The sequence below is a fragment of the Electrophorus electricus genome, chromosome 1, assembly GCF_013358815.1.
Source record: "Electrophorus electricus isolate fEleEle1 chromosome 1, fEleEle1.pri, whole genome shotgun sequence".
Classification (NCBI taxonomy): Eukaryota; Metazoa; Chordata; class Actinopteri; order Gymnotiformes; family Gymnotidae; genus Electrophorus; species Electrophorus electricus.
In genome coordinates, this window is record NC_049535.1 from 12,164,768 (window position 1) to 12,182,104 (window position 17,337).

General features: G+C 46.4%; 3 protein-coding genes across 3 annotated transcripts in view; 2 read left to right on the forward strand and 1 right to left on the reverse strand.

The window, feature by feature from the left end:
* The window catches only part of ical1 (islet cell autoantigen 1-like), a 30,465-nt gene extending 27,931 nt beyond the window's left edge, over positions 1 to 2,534 (reverse strand). The window contains exon 1 of the mRNA XM_035523485.1: positions 2,441 to 2,534. The gene's annotated coding sequence lies outside the window, so the exon portion shown is untranslated. The remainder of the gene's footprint in view (positions 1 to 2,440) is intronic.
* A 6,143-nt stretch (positions 2,535 to 8,677) lies between these two features.
* Positions 8,678 to 15,771, forward strand: mcm6 (minichromosome maintenance complex component 6). The gene is made up of 17 exons (XM_027018453.2): positions 8,678 to 8,856; positions 9,231 to 9,377; positions 9,496 to 9,606; positions 9,812 to 10,061; positions 10,347 to 10,512; positions 10,755 to 10,900; positions 10,991 to 11,141; positions 11,401 to 11,542; positions 11,899 to 12,040; positions 12,677 to 12,784; positions 13,071 to 13,226; positions 13,381 to 13,509; positions 13,910 to 14,071; positions 14,252 to 14,384; positions 14,644 to 14,805; positions 15,014 to 15,153; positions 15,255 to 15,771. Exons 1-17 carry the CDS (start codon positions 8,759 to 8,761, stop codon positions 15,366 to 15,368), a joined length of 2,457 nt encoding a protein of 818 aa, XP_026874254.2. The 5' UTR covers positions 8,678 to 8,758; the 3' UTR covers positions 15,369 to 15,771.
* A 233-nt stretch (positions 15,772 to 16,004) lies between these two features.
* Positions 16,005 to 17,318, forward strand: si:ch73-71c20.5 (DUF4748 domain-containing protein). Its single transcript, XM_035526007.1, has 3 exons — positions 16,005 to 16,087; positions 16,612 to 16,852; positions 16,943 to 17,318. The coding sequence occupies exons 1-3, from the start codon at positions 16,045 to 16,047 to the stop codon at positions 17,100 to 17,102; spliced, it is 444 nt and encodes a 147-aa protein (XP_035381900.1). The 5' UTR covers positions 16,005 to 16,044; the 3' UTR covers positions 17,103 to 17,318.
* Positions 17,319 to 17,337: the final 19 nt, after the last annotated feature.

Sequence of the window (17,337 nt, forward strand, 5' to 3'; positions counted from 1 at the left end):
GAGAGAGAATGCAGTTCTTATCTTTTTCAAAGTTACACCCTCCGTATTTACGTTGGCTAGAGATCTGTAGACATTTTGTTTGCTGTGTCCCCGGGCACACTGATTAGCTTTGATTAGCACTCATTTGGCCCCTCATGAGAAAGTCGTGGCCAGGCACGGTCCGCTTGCCACCGAGGGAATCGGAGAGATTCTGCCAAAGGCCAGAATCTTTTCATCTTCTTTGTCTCCTCTCCTCAGAACCTTACACTTGGATTAGACACAAGAGGGAACGCTGCATGGTGGAAACCTGAGCCGCTCGTGCGGCTTTCCTGGGAAGTGGGTTGGAGTCGGAGGGAAGGAAAAGGGGACAGCTGGATTTTTAAAACATTAGATGAATGATGGGATTAGGTGTGTGTGTGTGTGTGTGTGTGTGTGTGCTGTAATTTCTAGATAAAGCATGTAAAATTAATATCTTTTAGAGTAAAATGTTCCACTGAAGAATGTGATACTCCTTAATGTCCGACTTGTTTCAGATCATCTTATATCACAGTCTGAAAACTTACATACTCAGACACACACACACACACACACACACACACACACAGAGCTTGCTGACACATAGGCAGGTGCTTGGGCACCTGTTGTGTTGGCAATAAGCTTACTTGCACCTGCATCTCTACTCATGCGTCAACCACTTCCTGTAACACACACACACACACAAAACAAGGCAATTTTCCATATTGTGCATACCCATATTCTCACACACATGCCTACAAACAGCATTGTGATGTATTTCCTCTCTGACATCCTCACCATGAAACAAACAGGCTAAATCACACATGGTCAAACACAACAAATACCCTGCAGGTCCCCACACAAAGGCACATGGACTGCATAAACAGAACACAATACATTGCAACCTCTGATACACTCATGTTGTTCCACTGGGTTCTCTTCCCATGCGCCCTTCTCACCCGAAGTTGATCTCCTCCCACACACACACCTGGCAGAGCTCACCAGCTGCTCGCAGCCGAGCACGCGACACCAAGGGCAGCCAGACCTGCAACGACAGCTGAGGGTCAAAGGTCGTCCGACCATCGAACCCGGCTACTAAGCCGTTCCGTGGGTCATAGCTTCTGCCTTCGAGCCCGGGGTGTGAGCCCAACTCCTTTTAGAGGGGCTGAGTTCACACTAAGTAAGTGTGAAGTCTCTAGGGCGCAGTGAGATTCAACCCTGCAGCACTGGGGAAGTGCCAACCTTTAACACCTGTTAATGTATTTCACACCTCCCACCCATATACAATGGCACCCCTCATCCCAAGAGACACACACACACACACACACACACACACACAAACATGAATGGTGTCCATGACAGCCCCTTTAGAGGTGAGTAGTCCAATCCCAGTGCTGCATGTTCTTTTGCAGATTTGCATTGTATAGAGGGTAGAAGTTGTAAGATCTTCTTGGTTCCTCCTGGAGAGATTCTGCAGTCTCCTGGCATTCCTGTTCTCCTCTCTGATGCCACTCGTGTGCAGGGTGAGACGCCAGCTTTTAGGATTTTAGTGACGTCTTCACTTGCTCTTTGTATCTGTTCTTCTGCCCACCTGCTGAGCATCCACCGTGGTCTATCTGACCATAGGCACTCTGTGGGACAGTCTGTTTTGCGGAATCCTAATAATATGACCCAGCCAGCATACACACACACACAAACACACACACACAAACACACGCACCCCAACAAAATAGCCCACGCAGTGCCAGGACAGGCCAGGGCTCTGAACCTGCGACACCCCCCTCCAACACCCAATCAGTACAACCTAAGGAGTAGGCTAGAGCGTCCTGGTCGCCGAGGTGACGAGTGAAGGGCCCAAATCTAGTTTCCCACAGCCTGTCACCACACATCCCGCCAGGAAGCCCGAGAAAAAGGACCTGGAAGTTTATACTGAGTGGATTCATTTATTTTTTTAAACCCTTTTTCTTTCTCGAACTTCCTGCTTTTTTTTAAAGCCACCGAGTGAAGAGAAGAGAATGAGGAAGAAGACATGGACAAAGAAAGAATACGTATAAGGAAGGATAGAGGGATAGAAAAGGGGGAAGAGGGATGAGAAGAGACCCCCCCCCCCCTCCCAACAGACTCCACGCCAGACTCCCCTGAAACAGCTGCTCTAATGCAGAGATGACCTGAGGAGAGGCCGTCGAGAGACGCGCATTGTTCCACAGTTCCTGTGTTTAGTGCCTAGGGTCTTTAGTCCCCCCAAAACAAAGGTCCGTGTTCCGCGGAGTGGCATCTTGTCAAGAGTCATTGTGTTTCTGTGTTTACGAACCGCACTGGCCGGCTGGACACCCACTTATAGCGGAACACGACGACAGCGCTAAAACCCAGCTCAAATCTTCCATACACTAACAGCAAGGAACTTTTAAAGCTTTTAACGTTTAAAACTTTGAACAACTTCACAAACCTGCACCACAGGAGGTTCTTGGACACCAACGGTATTCGAAATGGCCGCCATGTCTGACTTCTATCCGCAAGCAGTAGGCAGTCATCAGGATGGCAGCTGAGGACAATTTAATGACATAATTGTGTCACTTCAGTTCCACCAAACAGCGAAGAAACGGATGTTGTTTCAAAGGCAAGAGTGGTGCTGAAGAGAAGAACAGAACGTCCTGTCACTACGTGACACTGAGGAGCAGCCAATATTCAGATGCCCACCAACGAGCTTTGACTGAAGCTACAAATGCCTCCTTGCTTTTCGCTAATGTGCTGGAGTTCTCCCTGCCAGGCTCCTGTACCATAACTGCCTAATTAAAAACCAGGAAACGATTCCTAATGCACAGCAATGGCAATATGGGTTTTATTTGTTAACTGAAAAATGAATTGAGTAATTGAGTGAGTCATATGTTATGAGTAAAATAACTGAATTCCTTGTTGTGGGAACTCAGTGCTCTCTGCTAGACTGCTGTCTGTCTGTCTGGAAGACTGATCAGGTCTACTGACAGTCAATGCTGCCATGAGATGTGTGAGAACATTGGGAAATACGTTTCTACTTTTTGTTTATTTTGTCAGTGTTAGAATAAAAGGCTGGTAGTATTCGTATTTCTTTTGCAGTTTTACATGTTTTCATGAAAGTCTGCATCTGTTCACACACAAACACAAACACAAACACAAACACACACACACACACACACGCACACACACACAAGAGCACAGCAGTCAAGCAAATCCTACACTGCATTCCAGCACATCTGCACAGGCAGCCAAGAGAACTGTTCCACCTGGCGTCTTGGTAAAGGTGTATGTATATGGGACGGGGGCGGGGTTAAGAACTCCTGAGGACGTGTTCAATGTGTTCTCACCTGAGGAGACAGGTAAAGGGTCAAAGGTCAGTGGTGCTACATCAAATTGCATTGCACTCATATTGTGGAACAAATGAATGCAGACACACACACACACTGTACTGTACTAAATAACTGCACTGTCTACTCATTTTGTATTTGTCCTGTCCTGTATTTATTATTGTTTATTTAATGTTTATTTAATGACATTTTGCACTATATTGGACTGTTTGCACTTGTGTAGCATGTTGTCTGTTGCACCATGGTCCTGGAGGAACATTGTCTCGTTTTTGATGTGTACTTGTATATAGCTGAAACGACAATAAAACCTCTTTGAACTTTGAACTTTGAACACACACACATACAGGCACACACACATTTTCACAAAGAGACTTTTGAAAAAACTTTTTCCATGCAAAACTCTCCCATGACATGTACATTTCAAACACTCATGCTCATGCATGTTTACGTGTCCCAATTAGATGCAGGCAATATTTGCAGTGTATTTACTGCACAACAACAGGAAAGTCTCTTTTCAGGAAAGACCAAGGCTCTCTCTCTCTCTCTCTCTCTCTCTCTCACACACACACACACACACACACACACACACACACACACACTCCTTCATATAGCCGTGTGAAAGAGGTCAGTGTTAGAACCCAAACATCGACTTGAGCACGCACTCCCCTTGTTTGAAGGTCACTAAAAATACAACAATAGATTTGAGGCACAATGATTCTGTGACACAATGACTTCCTTCCAGGACAACTTCCCTGTCACCACTTCTCCGTCCACCTTCCCACCCAGGCAGAAACACTCCTTCATTTAATCAGACATCCTTTCATCCGATTGAGTCCTAGCTGTGAACATCAGTGGAGGATGTCCTCAAAAGCACAACAACATCCTGCTGGACAGCTATGTTTTGTGTGTGCACGCACGCGCGCGAGCGTGCATGCGACTGACCAATAGGAATGGAGGACAGACTGGGAAGTGGCTGAGTGGTTAAGGATGGCGTTCAATCACTCTGTCAGGCCTTCGGGAGCATGAAGTTAGATCGATGGCGAAGTTCAACGCCAAGGTGTGTGGCAGCTGAGAGGGCGTGGAGGCCACTCCCTCCAGCCTTCCTCTGGTTCTCTGTAAACAATCCTGGGAAAGGGGGCCCTTCCAGGGAGCGTTTTCACATGTCCACACCAGAGCGCCAATCACACGTCCACTTTCCCTGGCAAACCCCACTACTAGTGACCATGCAGAATGCAGACCTGTTAGTCCTGGTGAAAAGGTGACTTGGGGTTGCATTTGAGGGGTGTAGTTTCATTTATTTAGAAAATGGATTTCTCAACCTTTATCACCAGATGTTACAGGCTCAAGACATGCGAGTGTTCTGTACAGACCGAAGAAACGTTTGTCTCCTATTGTTTGTGTGAGATCTCATGAGATCTTTGACGGTTTGTTCCAGGGCTGCAGAGGAAACGGGCGGAGTTTACTGACACAAGCAAAGATAATAGCCTTCGTCACTTAGGGTACCGGCCCAGACAAACACTCTCAGAGACCCTCAGCAAGCCCAGGCTTACGATGACTGTAATGTGTGTGTGTGCGTGTGGGAGGGTGTGCGTGTGTGTATTGTTAGTGTCCTCCTGTTATTTCCCCATGTGAAGGAACGGTATTGTGAGCTCTCTCTGTTTCATAGTGAATTCTTTTACACTTACTGTACACTGGTCAGAAGTGAATACACTCAGAGGTTCCTAGGGTCTTCTACAAGCAAACAAGAAGGAGAGAGAGAGAGAGAGAGAGAGAGAGAGAGAGATACAGGTGCATTCTCACACTACTGCACAAACATCTGCATTATTTTCATACACACATGGACAAACAAGCATAAAATCCAACACACACACACACGCGTGCACACACACACACACACACACACACACGCGTGTGCACACACACACACACACACACACACACACACACACACTCACTCACTCACACACATACACACACATGCATGTGCGCACGCACGCGCACACACACATACATGCACAAATCCAGATATATCAACCCTGACAAAGAATCACATATATTCATAGATACATACACAGGACTCCACATGTAAATGTAAACCCTGTAATTATACATGGTAGCCATCAACATACCTTATAATAACACTACAATGAGGGATTGCAACATTGCAACATTGTTGCAACAAATGCTATTAAATCCTTAAAGGCTGCCATGTGCTTTTCACTCTTGTTGAAATCCTGCCCTCAAGGCAGAAACCCTCTGCTTGTTTTTCAAAGCTCTCGCCCTCTCTGCAACTTTGACCTTCGGGAGGCTGACCTCTGACCTTGGACATCTGTACTCTCTCTTAGTTGACACTGCTAAAAACTTTGTGTATGTATGTGTGTGTATGTATGTGTGTGTGTGTGTGTGTGTGTGTGTGTGTGTGTGTGTGTGTGTGTGTGTGTGTGTGTGTGTGAACAGATACACTTTTATGAAAGCATGGAAAACTGCTAATGGAAAGGGAATATTACCAGCCTAACACTGACAAAAAAAACAAAAAGTGGAAATATATTTCCCAACACTCACACATCTCATGGCAAAAACATTGCATCAGTCTCTCCATTCCACATTCTGCTTGTGTTTAGCACATCAAATAAAAGGGGAGACACATTAGATATGTGTGCAAGCAGATCTATGGCACACATAATTCATTGTTTTTGTCAAGAGTTTCTGGCGTTAACTGCCTTTGTAGCTTTATCGAGCCCTGATCGTATCGGATGGCACCACACGTTCCCAACATGACTTATGACGGCTTGTTTACACGTTCATGTTGACACTATCACTTTTTCTAACAGCCGAAGGAGTGATTGTGAAAGGAGTGAGTGATCTTTAAAGTCAAGTCTCTTACACCAGTCTGCAGACAGGGTGGGGGTGTAGATCTTTGGAGCCTGGCCTTGTTGAAATGGTTGCAACTCTGAAAGCAGCAGACGTCTAGACGCCGCTAGCCGTGCAGGTACGACTGGCTCGGCTGTGCACGGTGACTCATGGGCGTGATTAACACCTTGGCTGGGTACTTGTGCAGTTGTGCCATCCAGAGTAGTAAAATGTGACTCTCTGAAGACGATTTTGTCAGAAACACTACTTTTTTAATCAGTCACACAGGCAACCATAATTAAATGGGCACACACACACACAGGGGCACGCATGTTCCCATATACACACACACACACACACACACACAAAACAAACACATATACACATAAATGTACACATGCAAAGATGAGCAAAGAAAGAGCTAAACCAGTGAACAAAATGTAAAAAGGGTTTACATAATACTAAGACTAAACATTAAGGTTTATGATGAAAGTAAAGTTGAAATACAATACAAGATTAAAATGCAATACACAGGCAGTACTGTAAAGTGCAAACCTAGCTGAAAAACAGAGATGTGGAAATCTTACACAGGTAGAGCATCAAAGCTCTCGCCACACTGAGTGTGCCTCCGCTGCTCCAATCAGCTGTTGTCACTTTAAAACGTACAAATTCTGCCAAAAATGCCGGCATGATACCATGCAAGGAACCACAAAAAAAACAACAACAATAAAACAACACAGCTTTCGACAGAAACCTACAGGACACACCTAAAAATATTCACTTCTGACTCCGGCATGTAGACTACAAAGGCCTATACTACTACCACACCTATACTACTGTTAGCAAGAGCAGTCCAACTCCATAAGTGAAAGTTTGGGAAGCATGACTAAGTTTGGGGGAAAAAAATCTAAAAGATTAATCTGCAATTTTCCAACCAAAATATCTAATGTGTGTATTAAATAATTTTTTAAAAAGGCTTTCCACTGATTTTTCAATTCTTTTCATTTCAATTCCACCTTCACCGCACATCCTAATTTATCCTAATGTCATGTGAGCTATCAGAGGCCATCCTTTTATCAGGTGTCAGCTGGTAATGTTTAAAAGCATTCAAAATTTAGTGGTTCTCAAAGCCTTCCTTGACAAAGTTAACATGCTTTCCCCGAAGAAACTTCATGGGTGCGAGATCCGGTGGCATCCTGACATATGTCTGCCACTTCCTGTCGAAATAGTCCCCACACAGGTTTAAAGTATGTTATGGTTCATTATTGTGTTATGTAGTAAAGTTGTGGCCAACTATCACAAAGATATGCTTTTCAAGGAGACAGCAAATTGCTTGTGTAAGATGCTCTAGATAAGTGCTTCAAATGCTGTAAGTGTAAAGGCACTTTTGGGTGCAGTTTCTTCTTTCCTCTGTACGTTTGACCTGTAATGAAAATTCCACGGCAGCGTTCCAGATAGACATCTGGGTGCATATCATTTCAGCCAGACGGAGAAAGCCTTAACTTATTACGTCAGTTACCCTGGCTCTTTGCCTTCACCATATTAAACTATGCCATATCATTACACCTGAGATTCTGCTTCTCTTAAAAAAAAAAAACAGATATGGCACCAGATATTGTGATAGGACACAGAGATACAGCATAAAGTATCAGATAACTCAAACCTGTAAGACTCAACAACTTCTTATGATTTGAACAAAAACAGCCTCAAAAAGTCCGCGTAGCTTTTAACGGTCTGATTTGACAAGTGTGCACAAGTAGTCCCATATACCTATTATCAGATTTTCTTGTTCACAAGCTGGTATCAGCAAATGAAAAACAGCAATTGACATTAAACTAATACGATTTTAGCTTCTAATTCGCTACGATGTGAAATCAGATGGCGTCAAACTGAAATAATCCTATGATTACTCAGTGGCGCCCCCTGGCGTCGCAGGCATCTCTTCCTATTGAAAGGTCAAGCTTTACGAAAAGGTCATATGGCGCCATCTGTTTGGCATGAGAGCGAATGGAAAAGACTTTTGCTGCCTGTTGTAGAAGGAGCGACATGAAACAAAAATGTTGCTTGACAAATAGAAGTGAGCAGCAACGAAACCTAAGAAACGCTGATGTGCTTCATGAACAGTTCTAGAGGAACCTTACACCTTTAAATCGGCCGTGTAGTTACATGGTATTATACCGAGAGGCGACACTGTACTGACGACAGACATGTAAAAATGTAAAAGACACGTAATGAAATAATTTATTTAAATTGAATTTAATTCAATATTATTTAATTTACTTTAATTCGCCTTAATTTAATTTAATGTAATTTGCCTCCACGATCTGAGCCACAGACATAAGAAGTTAATCCAGCCATGGCGTGACGTCACAACCCACGGAACGTCATAGGTCGCTATCACCCAATCAAAGGTATCGAAGCAAAATGCAAGCAACTGGTTGGCTGCTGGTGGCGCGAAAGTAATCACGTGGTCACCATTTTCCGCGCGAAAACCTTGGCCGGACTCGTGGAGTTTTTGCGTTATTAACGGTAGAGAAAAGCGCGTTGTTCTGATATACCTCTGTAATAACACAATGGATCTCGGGGAATCTGCTGTGGATAACGCCGGCCAAGTGATTAAAGATGAATTAGCTGAGAAATGTCAAAAATTATTCCAGGCTTTTTTGGAAGAGTAAGTTGTTTTTCTGTGTGCAGTGGTGGCAATGATTGCAATAGACTAAGTTAGTTAGCTGCCGCTAGGTACCGAGCTACTTAAAACACTTAGCCAGTTGTCCTATGTAGCTGTTAAAATGCGTTTGTAAATACTTTTAGATGATATTCCATATTCAGTTAGCTATGTTTGATATACAATCTGTATATTTTGTCCAAAGTTAGCCAGCTAATTTAGCTAGTTTGGTGGCCATATCTAGCGAGACAGCACGCTAAGTGACTCGTGTTCATTTATTTAGCTAGCTTTACTAACTAAGCTAGATATTTCGACGAAATATCGTTTATAATTAGTATTTCGTATAGTGTTTATAATTAGCAAATATACATCTTGAACAGGTTTCACAATAGCGACGGTGAGGTGAAGTACTTGCGCGACGCAGAGGAGCTGATCCGCCCTGAGCGCAACACGCTGTTGATTAGTTTCACGGACCTCGAGGGGTTCAACCAAGAGCTGGCAACCACCATTCAAGAGGAATTCTACAGGTAGGAAGTGCGATACGACTGTCAGCAATGGATTCAGAAATATTTACTTAAATCATCTACTTAGGAACCAGTATCCTTCCTTGAGTCTTTCCAAACTGGCACCATTTTCTTTTTCCAGAATATATCCCTACCTGTGTCGGGCAGTGCGCAACTTTGCCAGGGATCGTGGGAATATACCTGTTTCCAAGGATGTCTATGTGTCTATCCAGGACCTCCCAACCAGACACAAGTAAAAATCTTCAATCCATGTTATAGGTTTTGCATGCAAGCACATTATTGCATCTAACAAATCAGTACACAAAAAGGTATGTGTAGAGTAACATGCGTATGCTCAAGATCATGCACATTTCACCTTGTCGTCGTTTCTCACGCATGTGCCTTCTTTCCCACTGCGTTGACCGCGTCTCTGCTTCCCTGCCCGTGCGTTCCCTCAGGATCCGTGAGCTGACAGCCCTGAGGATCGGCTCCCTGGTGCGCATCAGTGGTCAGGTGGTGCGCACGCACCCTGTGCACCCGGAGCTGGTCAGTGGCACCTTCCTCTGCCTGGACTGCCAGAGCGTTGTCAAGGACGTGGAGCAGCAGTTCAAGTACACGCAGCCCAGCGTGTGCCGCAACCCCGTGTGCAGCAACCGGCGCCGCTTCCTGCTCGACACCAACAAGTCGAGATTCGTCGACTTCCAGAAGGTCTGGGGGCTGGCCACACGCACCGGCACACGCACTTGTCACACACATCCGCATGCTTACACTGTTTGCGTTGGCTGGAATGGCAGTGAGATGCTGTGCTTTCAGAGTCGTTAACCATCTAAGGTTCAGTGTTGGTTTAAATGTCCATGTCTGGCAGTCCTAACTGGTATAGCAGTAAAGAGTGTTTTCTTTGTTTTAAATGCCATGCCACCTGTAATCGCCCAGGTCCCTCAGTAATCCTCCAGAGTCCCTGACATCCAGGTGTCCTGTTTCCCTGGAAACCAGGTGCGCATCCAGGAGACGCAGGCCGAGTTGCCGCGGGGCTCCATCCCCCGGAGCATGGAGATCATCTTGCGGGCCGAGGCCGTGGAGACGGCGCAGGCCGGCGATAAGTGTGACTTCATCGGCTGCCTCATCGTAGTGCCCGATGTGTCCCAGCTCGCTACACCAGGTACCGGCCTCTCAGCCAATCCCAGCTCTCAGATAACTGTCTGCTGCACACAGACACAGGAGACCTCAGGGTCATGTTCATTTGTTTCGCTGATGTGCAAAGCAAAGATACTAAGCAAAGGAAATGATTGGTTCTTGATGTCGATTGGGTGGAATGATGTCACTAACAAGATGCAACATAAAAGTGTAGACTTTGTAATAAAGGAACACACACGCAGCAGAGTTCTTTTCCGTGTGTTTCAGGTGTGCGTGCAGAGACCAGCTCTCGCACGGCGGGCGTGCAGGGCTATGAGAACGAGGGTGTGCGTGGACTCAAAGCACTCGGGGTCCGAGAGCTCTCATACAAGCTGGCCTTCCTGGCCTGCCATGTGGCTCCCACCAATCCCCAGGTAGGATCCCAGCTCAACAGACAGTCCTCTGGTAGTCCTGCCTGTGTGCATTGTGGGAGATGTATTTTAAATGAATTGTGTTGCGTTTAGTTTGGTGGGAAGGAGATCCGGGAGGAGGAGCAGACCGCAGAAAGCATTAAGAACCAGATGTCAGTGAAGGAGTGGGAGAAGGTGTTTGAGATGAGCCAAGACAAAAACCTCTACCACAATCTGTGTACCAGCCTCTTTCCTACTATCCACGGTCAGACCCGTAAAAACACACATATATACGCACAGGCATGTGTGCATGTACACACACATGCGCACATACACACACAACCTAACTCACAGTCTGTTACTTTCTAAATTTCACTTCAATGCCATTCAAATATAAATAATTACTTTGTAATTAGCAGATCAAGGCAGCAATGTATGCTGCTTCTGTATTGACGTATGCGGCTTCCGTATTGATGTATTGATTTATGTGGTTCTGTACTGAAAGTGTCTGTGTTTGCGATCAGGTCATGACGAGGTGAAGAGGGGTGTGCTGCTCATGTTGTTTGGGGGCGTTCCCAAGATGACCATGGAGGGCACGTCTCTGCGGGGGGACATCAACGTGTGCATCGTGGGGGACCCCAGCACAGCCAAGAGCCAGTTCCTGAAGTAAGCCCCGCAAAGTCCCGTGCCGTGGCGGCAGCAAACAGAGTTGAGCCGATCTTACCTCTAGCCAATACCTTGCTGCTTTTCTAGTGTTTCCTGACTGCTGTCCTTCGGTTTGTAGTCCAGCTCTGTGAACAAACTGCATGTTGCAGCATTTCATGTTACAAACCAGCTTTCCCCGTTAACTTGCCCTATAATTAACAAGCTCTTCATGTCTTCAAAATGTGTGTGTGAGTAGAAAACTCCTGAAACCCTGTTGTTGTGTTTGGTCTGCTAGCCTGCTGTGCCTTGTTCTGATTGGTCTGCTAGCGCACTGTACCTTGTTCTGATTGGTTTGCGTGTCATGGGTGGGGGCTCAGGCACGTGGAGGAGTTCAGCCCGCGAGCCATCTACACCAGCGGGAAGGCATCCAGTGCTGCGGGTCTCACGGCCGCAGTCGTCAGGGATGAAGAGTCGCACGAGTTCGTCATCGAGGCCGGAGCACTCATGCTAGCCGACAACGTGAGTGCCAGCAGAACGTCGCGACTCCCACCACGTCCTGCTATTTTACTCAAATCAGGTGGGACGTTCCAAAACGCACCCACACTGAGCGCCTGTACTGAGCAGGAAGTTCAAAAGATAAACCGGTGAACCAAGAACTGAATGAGTGTTCAGTAATGGATCAGAAGTTGACTTGTGTTCAGTAAAGGATCAGAAGTTGACTTGTGTTCAGTAAAGGATCAAAAGTTGACTCGTGTTCAGTAAAGGATCAGAAGTTGACTCGTGTTCAGTAAAGGATCAGAAGTTGACTCGTGTTCAGTAATGGATCAGAAGTTGACTCGTGTTCAGTAATGGATCAGAAGATGACTCGTGTTCAGTAATGGATCAGAAGTTGACTCGTGTTCAGTAATGGATCAGAAGCTGACTCGGGCTCAGTAATGGATCAGAAATTGACTAGTGTTCAGTAATGAATCAGAAGTTGACTCGTGTTCAGTAATTGACTTTCCTTGTTCACGGACGCTGCAGGATTGGCACTTTGTTTGCATCCCATTTGAATGTGGCTCGTTTCCCTGTGAGTGAGGTGAGGTGAGGCAGGGTGAGGTGAGGCCTGTTCGCTCTGAGTGTCAGAGGTCAACGGCGTGTGCTGTCTGTCCGCAGGGAGTGTGCTGCATTGACGAGTTTGATAAAATGGAGACGAGAGACCAGGTGGCCATCCACGAAGCCATGGAGCAACAAACCATCTCCATCACCAAAGCCGGGGTCAAGGTAAGGTCAAAGGTCAAAGCCCTGACCCCAGAAAACGTGTGCATTGAATACATATCGAAACATGGTATTTTAATCTTCCAAGTATATGCACAGAACGGTGGGGTGCTGAGTGCTGATTGGCTGCTGGGGTTTTTGCAGGGAGTGATGTGTGTGTGTGTGTGTGTGTGTGTGTGTGTGTGTGTGTGTGTGTGTGTGTGTGTGTGTGTGTGTGTGTGTGTGTGTGTGTGTGTGTGTGTGTGTGTGTGTGTGTGTGTGTGTGTGTGTGTGCGCACGCACTCCCCCGTAGGCCACACTGAACGCGCGCACCTCCATCCTGGCGGCAGCGAACCCTGTCAGTGGACGTTACGATCGCTCCAAGTCCCTCAAGCAGAACATTAACCTCACGGCTCCCATCATGTCCCGCTTTGACCTCTTCTTCATCCTGGTGGACGAATGCAACGAGGTGGGTGTGTGTGTACTGGACAACACACCATTCAGATGTAGAGATGTCATTCTGAAGTCCAGACAGCTCGAAAGTGAGGCCTGACGTGTGTGTGTGTGTGTGTGTGTGTGTGTGTGTGTGTGTGTGTGTGTGTGCACGACGTTCCTCTTGGCAGGTGACTGATTATGCCATAGCCAGACGGATAGTGGACCTGCACTCCCGGATCCAGAGCTCCATTGAGCGTGTGTACACGCTGGAGGAGATCCGCAGATACCTGCTGTTTGCCCGCCAGTTCAAACCAAAGGTGACACAGCCACACACACACGCCCCACGATCACACACACACCCACGATCACACACACTCCCTGATCCATTAGCCACACACACACACACACACACACACACTCCTCCTGATCCATCAGCCCCACACACTCCATGAACCTTCAGCCACACTGCTGAGCGAGGAGAGTCTTGGAAGGAAACTAAAGTTCTTTGTCCTTGTATGCAGTGCATAGATGAGTTTTACAAGAGCCATACTAACATTTATTAAAACTACCAAAACAAAAAAAAAGGCAAAACAATATGTAGTTGTCATAGAAAAACCATGTTAAATAAACAAAGAGAAAGTGATGCTCAGTGAATGCTGCAGGTTGCTAGTGTTGCGAGGCCTCACTGAGCGTAAAGGTGGGTGGGTGTGGGGACAGATCTCCAAGGAGTCGGAGGACTTTATCGTGGAGCAGTACAAGCGCCTGAGACAGAGGGATGGCGTCGGGGTGACCAAGTCTGCCTGGCGCATCACCGTGCGGCAGCTGGAGAGCATGATCCGTCTGTCTGAGAGCATGGCCCGCATGCACTGCTGCGACGAGGTGGGTGTGAGGGGCTGTCTGTGTGTGTTGGGGGGGGTGTTTGTCTGAACTGTGTGTGTGGGGGGGGTGGCAGGTGAACTGTGTTTTTTTGTGTGTGTGTGTGTGTGTGTGTGGGCAGGTGAACTGTGTTCTTTGTGTGTGTGTGTGTGTGTTCTCACACTCACTCGATGCTTCCCTCAGGTGCAGCCCAAGCACGTCAAAGAGGCCTTCAGATTACTCAACAAGTCCATCATCCGCGTGGAGACGCCCGATGTCAACCTAGACCAGGAGGAAGACGAGGCCCTGGAAGAGGAAGAGGACAACCAGACGAATGGTAGAGCCTCCCTGCCGCTGTGTGCGTGTGTGCGTATGAGTATGAGTGTGAGTGTTTGTGTGGGTGTGTATGTGTGTGAGTGTGTATGTGTGTGAGTGTGTGTGTGTGTATGTGTGAGTGTGTGTATGTGTGAGTGTGTGTATGTGAGTGTGTGTGTGTGTGTAAGAAAGCCCTGCTGAGAGATTTTTGAGCAGTGTTGGGTTCGTAATCTCTCCCTCCCGCCTGTGTTTCTCGTGTCGTCTGGGCTGTTTCACCACAGGCCACGACGTGCCCAACGGCCATGAGCATGCTGACGGCGTCAACGGGGTCAACGGGATCAGCAGTGACAGCCGCAGTGCCAAACCCTCACAGCGGCTCTCCTTCGCCGAGTACAAACGCCTCTCCAACCTCATAGTCCTGCACCTGCGCCGTGCTGAAGAAGGTAGAGACCACGCACGCACGCACACACACACACACACACACACACACACAGCTCTACGGGTGTGGGGCTCATGCATTGTTCAGTTCATAACTGCATTTTCGGAAGTATTCCACAAGATGTCAAATGGAAAGACCAAACACACACACAGCAACACCTAGAAAAGAGTGAGCACCATAAACTCACAGCCACTTAACGTTCGCATCTCCAGGCGAGGATGAGGATGCCTTGAAGAAGAGTGCGGTGGTGAACTGGTACCTGAAAGAGATCGAGTCTGAGATCGACTCGGAGATGGAGCTCATCAGTAAGAAGGACATGGTGGAGAAGGTCATCCATAGACTGGTGCACTACGTAAGGCTGCACGGCGCTCCTCTTCCTCTCCGCCATCGTGTGGAAGCTGCTGTTTGTGCCAGCGACCCAGTGAATCGACCTTGTTTCTTCATCTTTTCCAGGACTGTGTCCTGATTGAGCTGACCCAGTCTGGCCTGAAGAGCTCCACCGGCACCGATGCACCAGAGGAGGGCGTTACACTGGTGGTCAACCCCAACTACACACTGGAGGACTGAACCTGATGGTTTCCACCGTAGTGTTTGCCTAATGTCAAAAAAACGAAAACAAAGTCACACGGCCGTTTTTTGATTTGGGGGTAAAGGCTACTGGACAGGCATAGTCCAGGACTTTGTGTTCAGATTCTGGTTTCTAATGTAAAATTGTTTCTGCCCGAAGATGGATTTTGCATCTCTGTGTGGACCTGTTTGAAAAGGATTTGTGCAAAACTTGTAAATACATTGCTCTAATTTTCTTTGTTCTTTTTCTTTTCTTTTTTTTTTTACAATGGTTTCATTTTTAAAGATGTTTGTAAGTGGTATAATATGAATGAAGTTTCATGTTTTTATGTTTTATTGCCAGTGCTGACATACTAATGTCTGTATGAAACGTGCTGTTTCTGTGTTGGTCCCAATACAACAAACCAGGAGGAAAACATGACTGAGCTCTTATTTGCGGGGGTTGCACTTAAAAATTATTTTTCCTAAGTAATTTTGAAATTAAATGTTACAAAGTTGTTGCCCAAAAGGATGGCTGGGCAGAATATAATTGGGAAAGTGTTTCTTATGGGCTTTCTTTGTTGCTCGTTTGATCGTTTTTTTTTACTTCCTTACGGGGCGAGTGTGTGCTCTCGCGAACATACCGGACGGCGTCACGTGACCCCGCACGCGGAAGTTTTTCTCCTAAGCGTCGAAGATGGCTGCGCCGTGTAGGACGCTCGCGCGGACAGCTATGGATGGTAAGGGACAGAAAACGTCAAATATTTGCCCTCTTTAAGAAAGTGTTCAGTGATGCGCAGTGCATATGCAAGCGCTCGACTGTCTAGCATGAGACCTCGTAGTAAATGTTAATAAGCCAGCTCGGTTAGCTAAAGTAGCTGAACGTGCAGCACTGACCCCAGGGCAGAGATGAGAAACGTTTGGCAGAGCACGCAGAGGCAATAGAGCAGCTCAGTTATTTATCCGGCTAAAGAAGATAAATAATCTGCTTTTTTCAGGTTTATGAAAAGGGAAAACAAAAAAGCTATCTATAGTCTGATCGATTGTATTTACTCAAATAAATGTATAGGGTAAAACTGTAAATGAGATCTGCCTTGCGCATGTGCAGCCTGCCCGTATGTTCAACGTGTTAAGCGTTAAAAACCAAACATTCAGACGTTTGCACTTTACTGTCCGTACTGTGGCATTTGTTTTTACACTTGATTTGTTTAGCGGAATGCAGTGCTCATGCCATTACTTAACGTGTTTGCGAATTGTTTGCCAGGTATGTATCGCCTCTCAGCCAGCCAGCTCCGTTTAAGGGCCCCTCTGGTTCCGAATGTCCGCTGTCTCGGGTCCCAGCAGTGTGCGCTCCGCTGCCGGGCCCTTCACAGTACCCGTTACCCGCTCCACAGCTGCACCGAGGCAGAACCTCAGAAAACTGCAAAGGAGGAGGAGGCTTACAGGCCAGAGTATATTCCCAAGAGGAAGGCAAAAAACCCAATGATGATTATAGGTTATTCATGGTGAGGGCGACAGCGCCGTAGTGCGTCTAATGTTTGAGGTGTAGTTCCAGTGACTTTTCATCCGATCGCTATTTCTGTCGTCCTCTCCAGGATGGTCGGACTTCCCGCTGGCATAATCATGTTCATTCTGGCTAAAAGGCAGGTAGACAAGAATCGGCTGAAACAGCTAAAAATCCGACGGAAGATGAAGAGGGCCAACGAGAGCCAATACGAAAGTCAGCGTTATAATATAACGCCTGGGACCGATTAACTGATTTCTTACTGTATGTAAGAACTTGATACTTTTTTGTTGTTGCGATTGTATTTTCTAGCTGTATCGTGTTTAAAAGAACGTGTGTGCGTGCCATAAATGGAAAATGGAGCATTTGTTTTCATTAGTAATATTATGTGACTAATTGCACATTACAGAAATGCAGATTTTCCCTGTGGACTTAAAAAATAAAATCAGAATGACATGATAACATCATTCTAAGACTGAACAATTT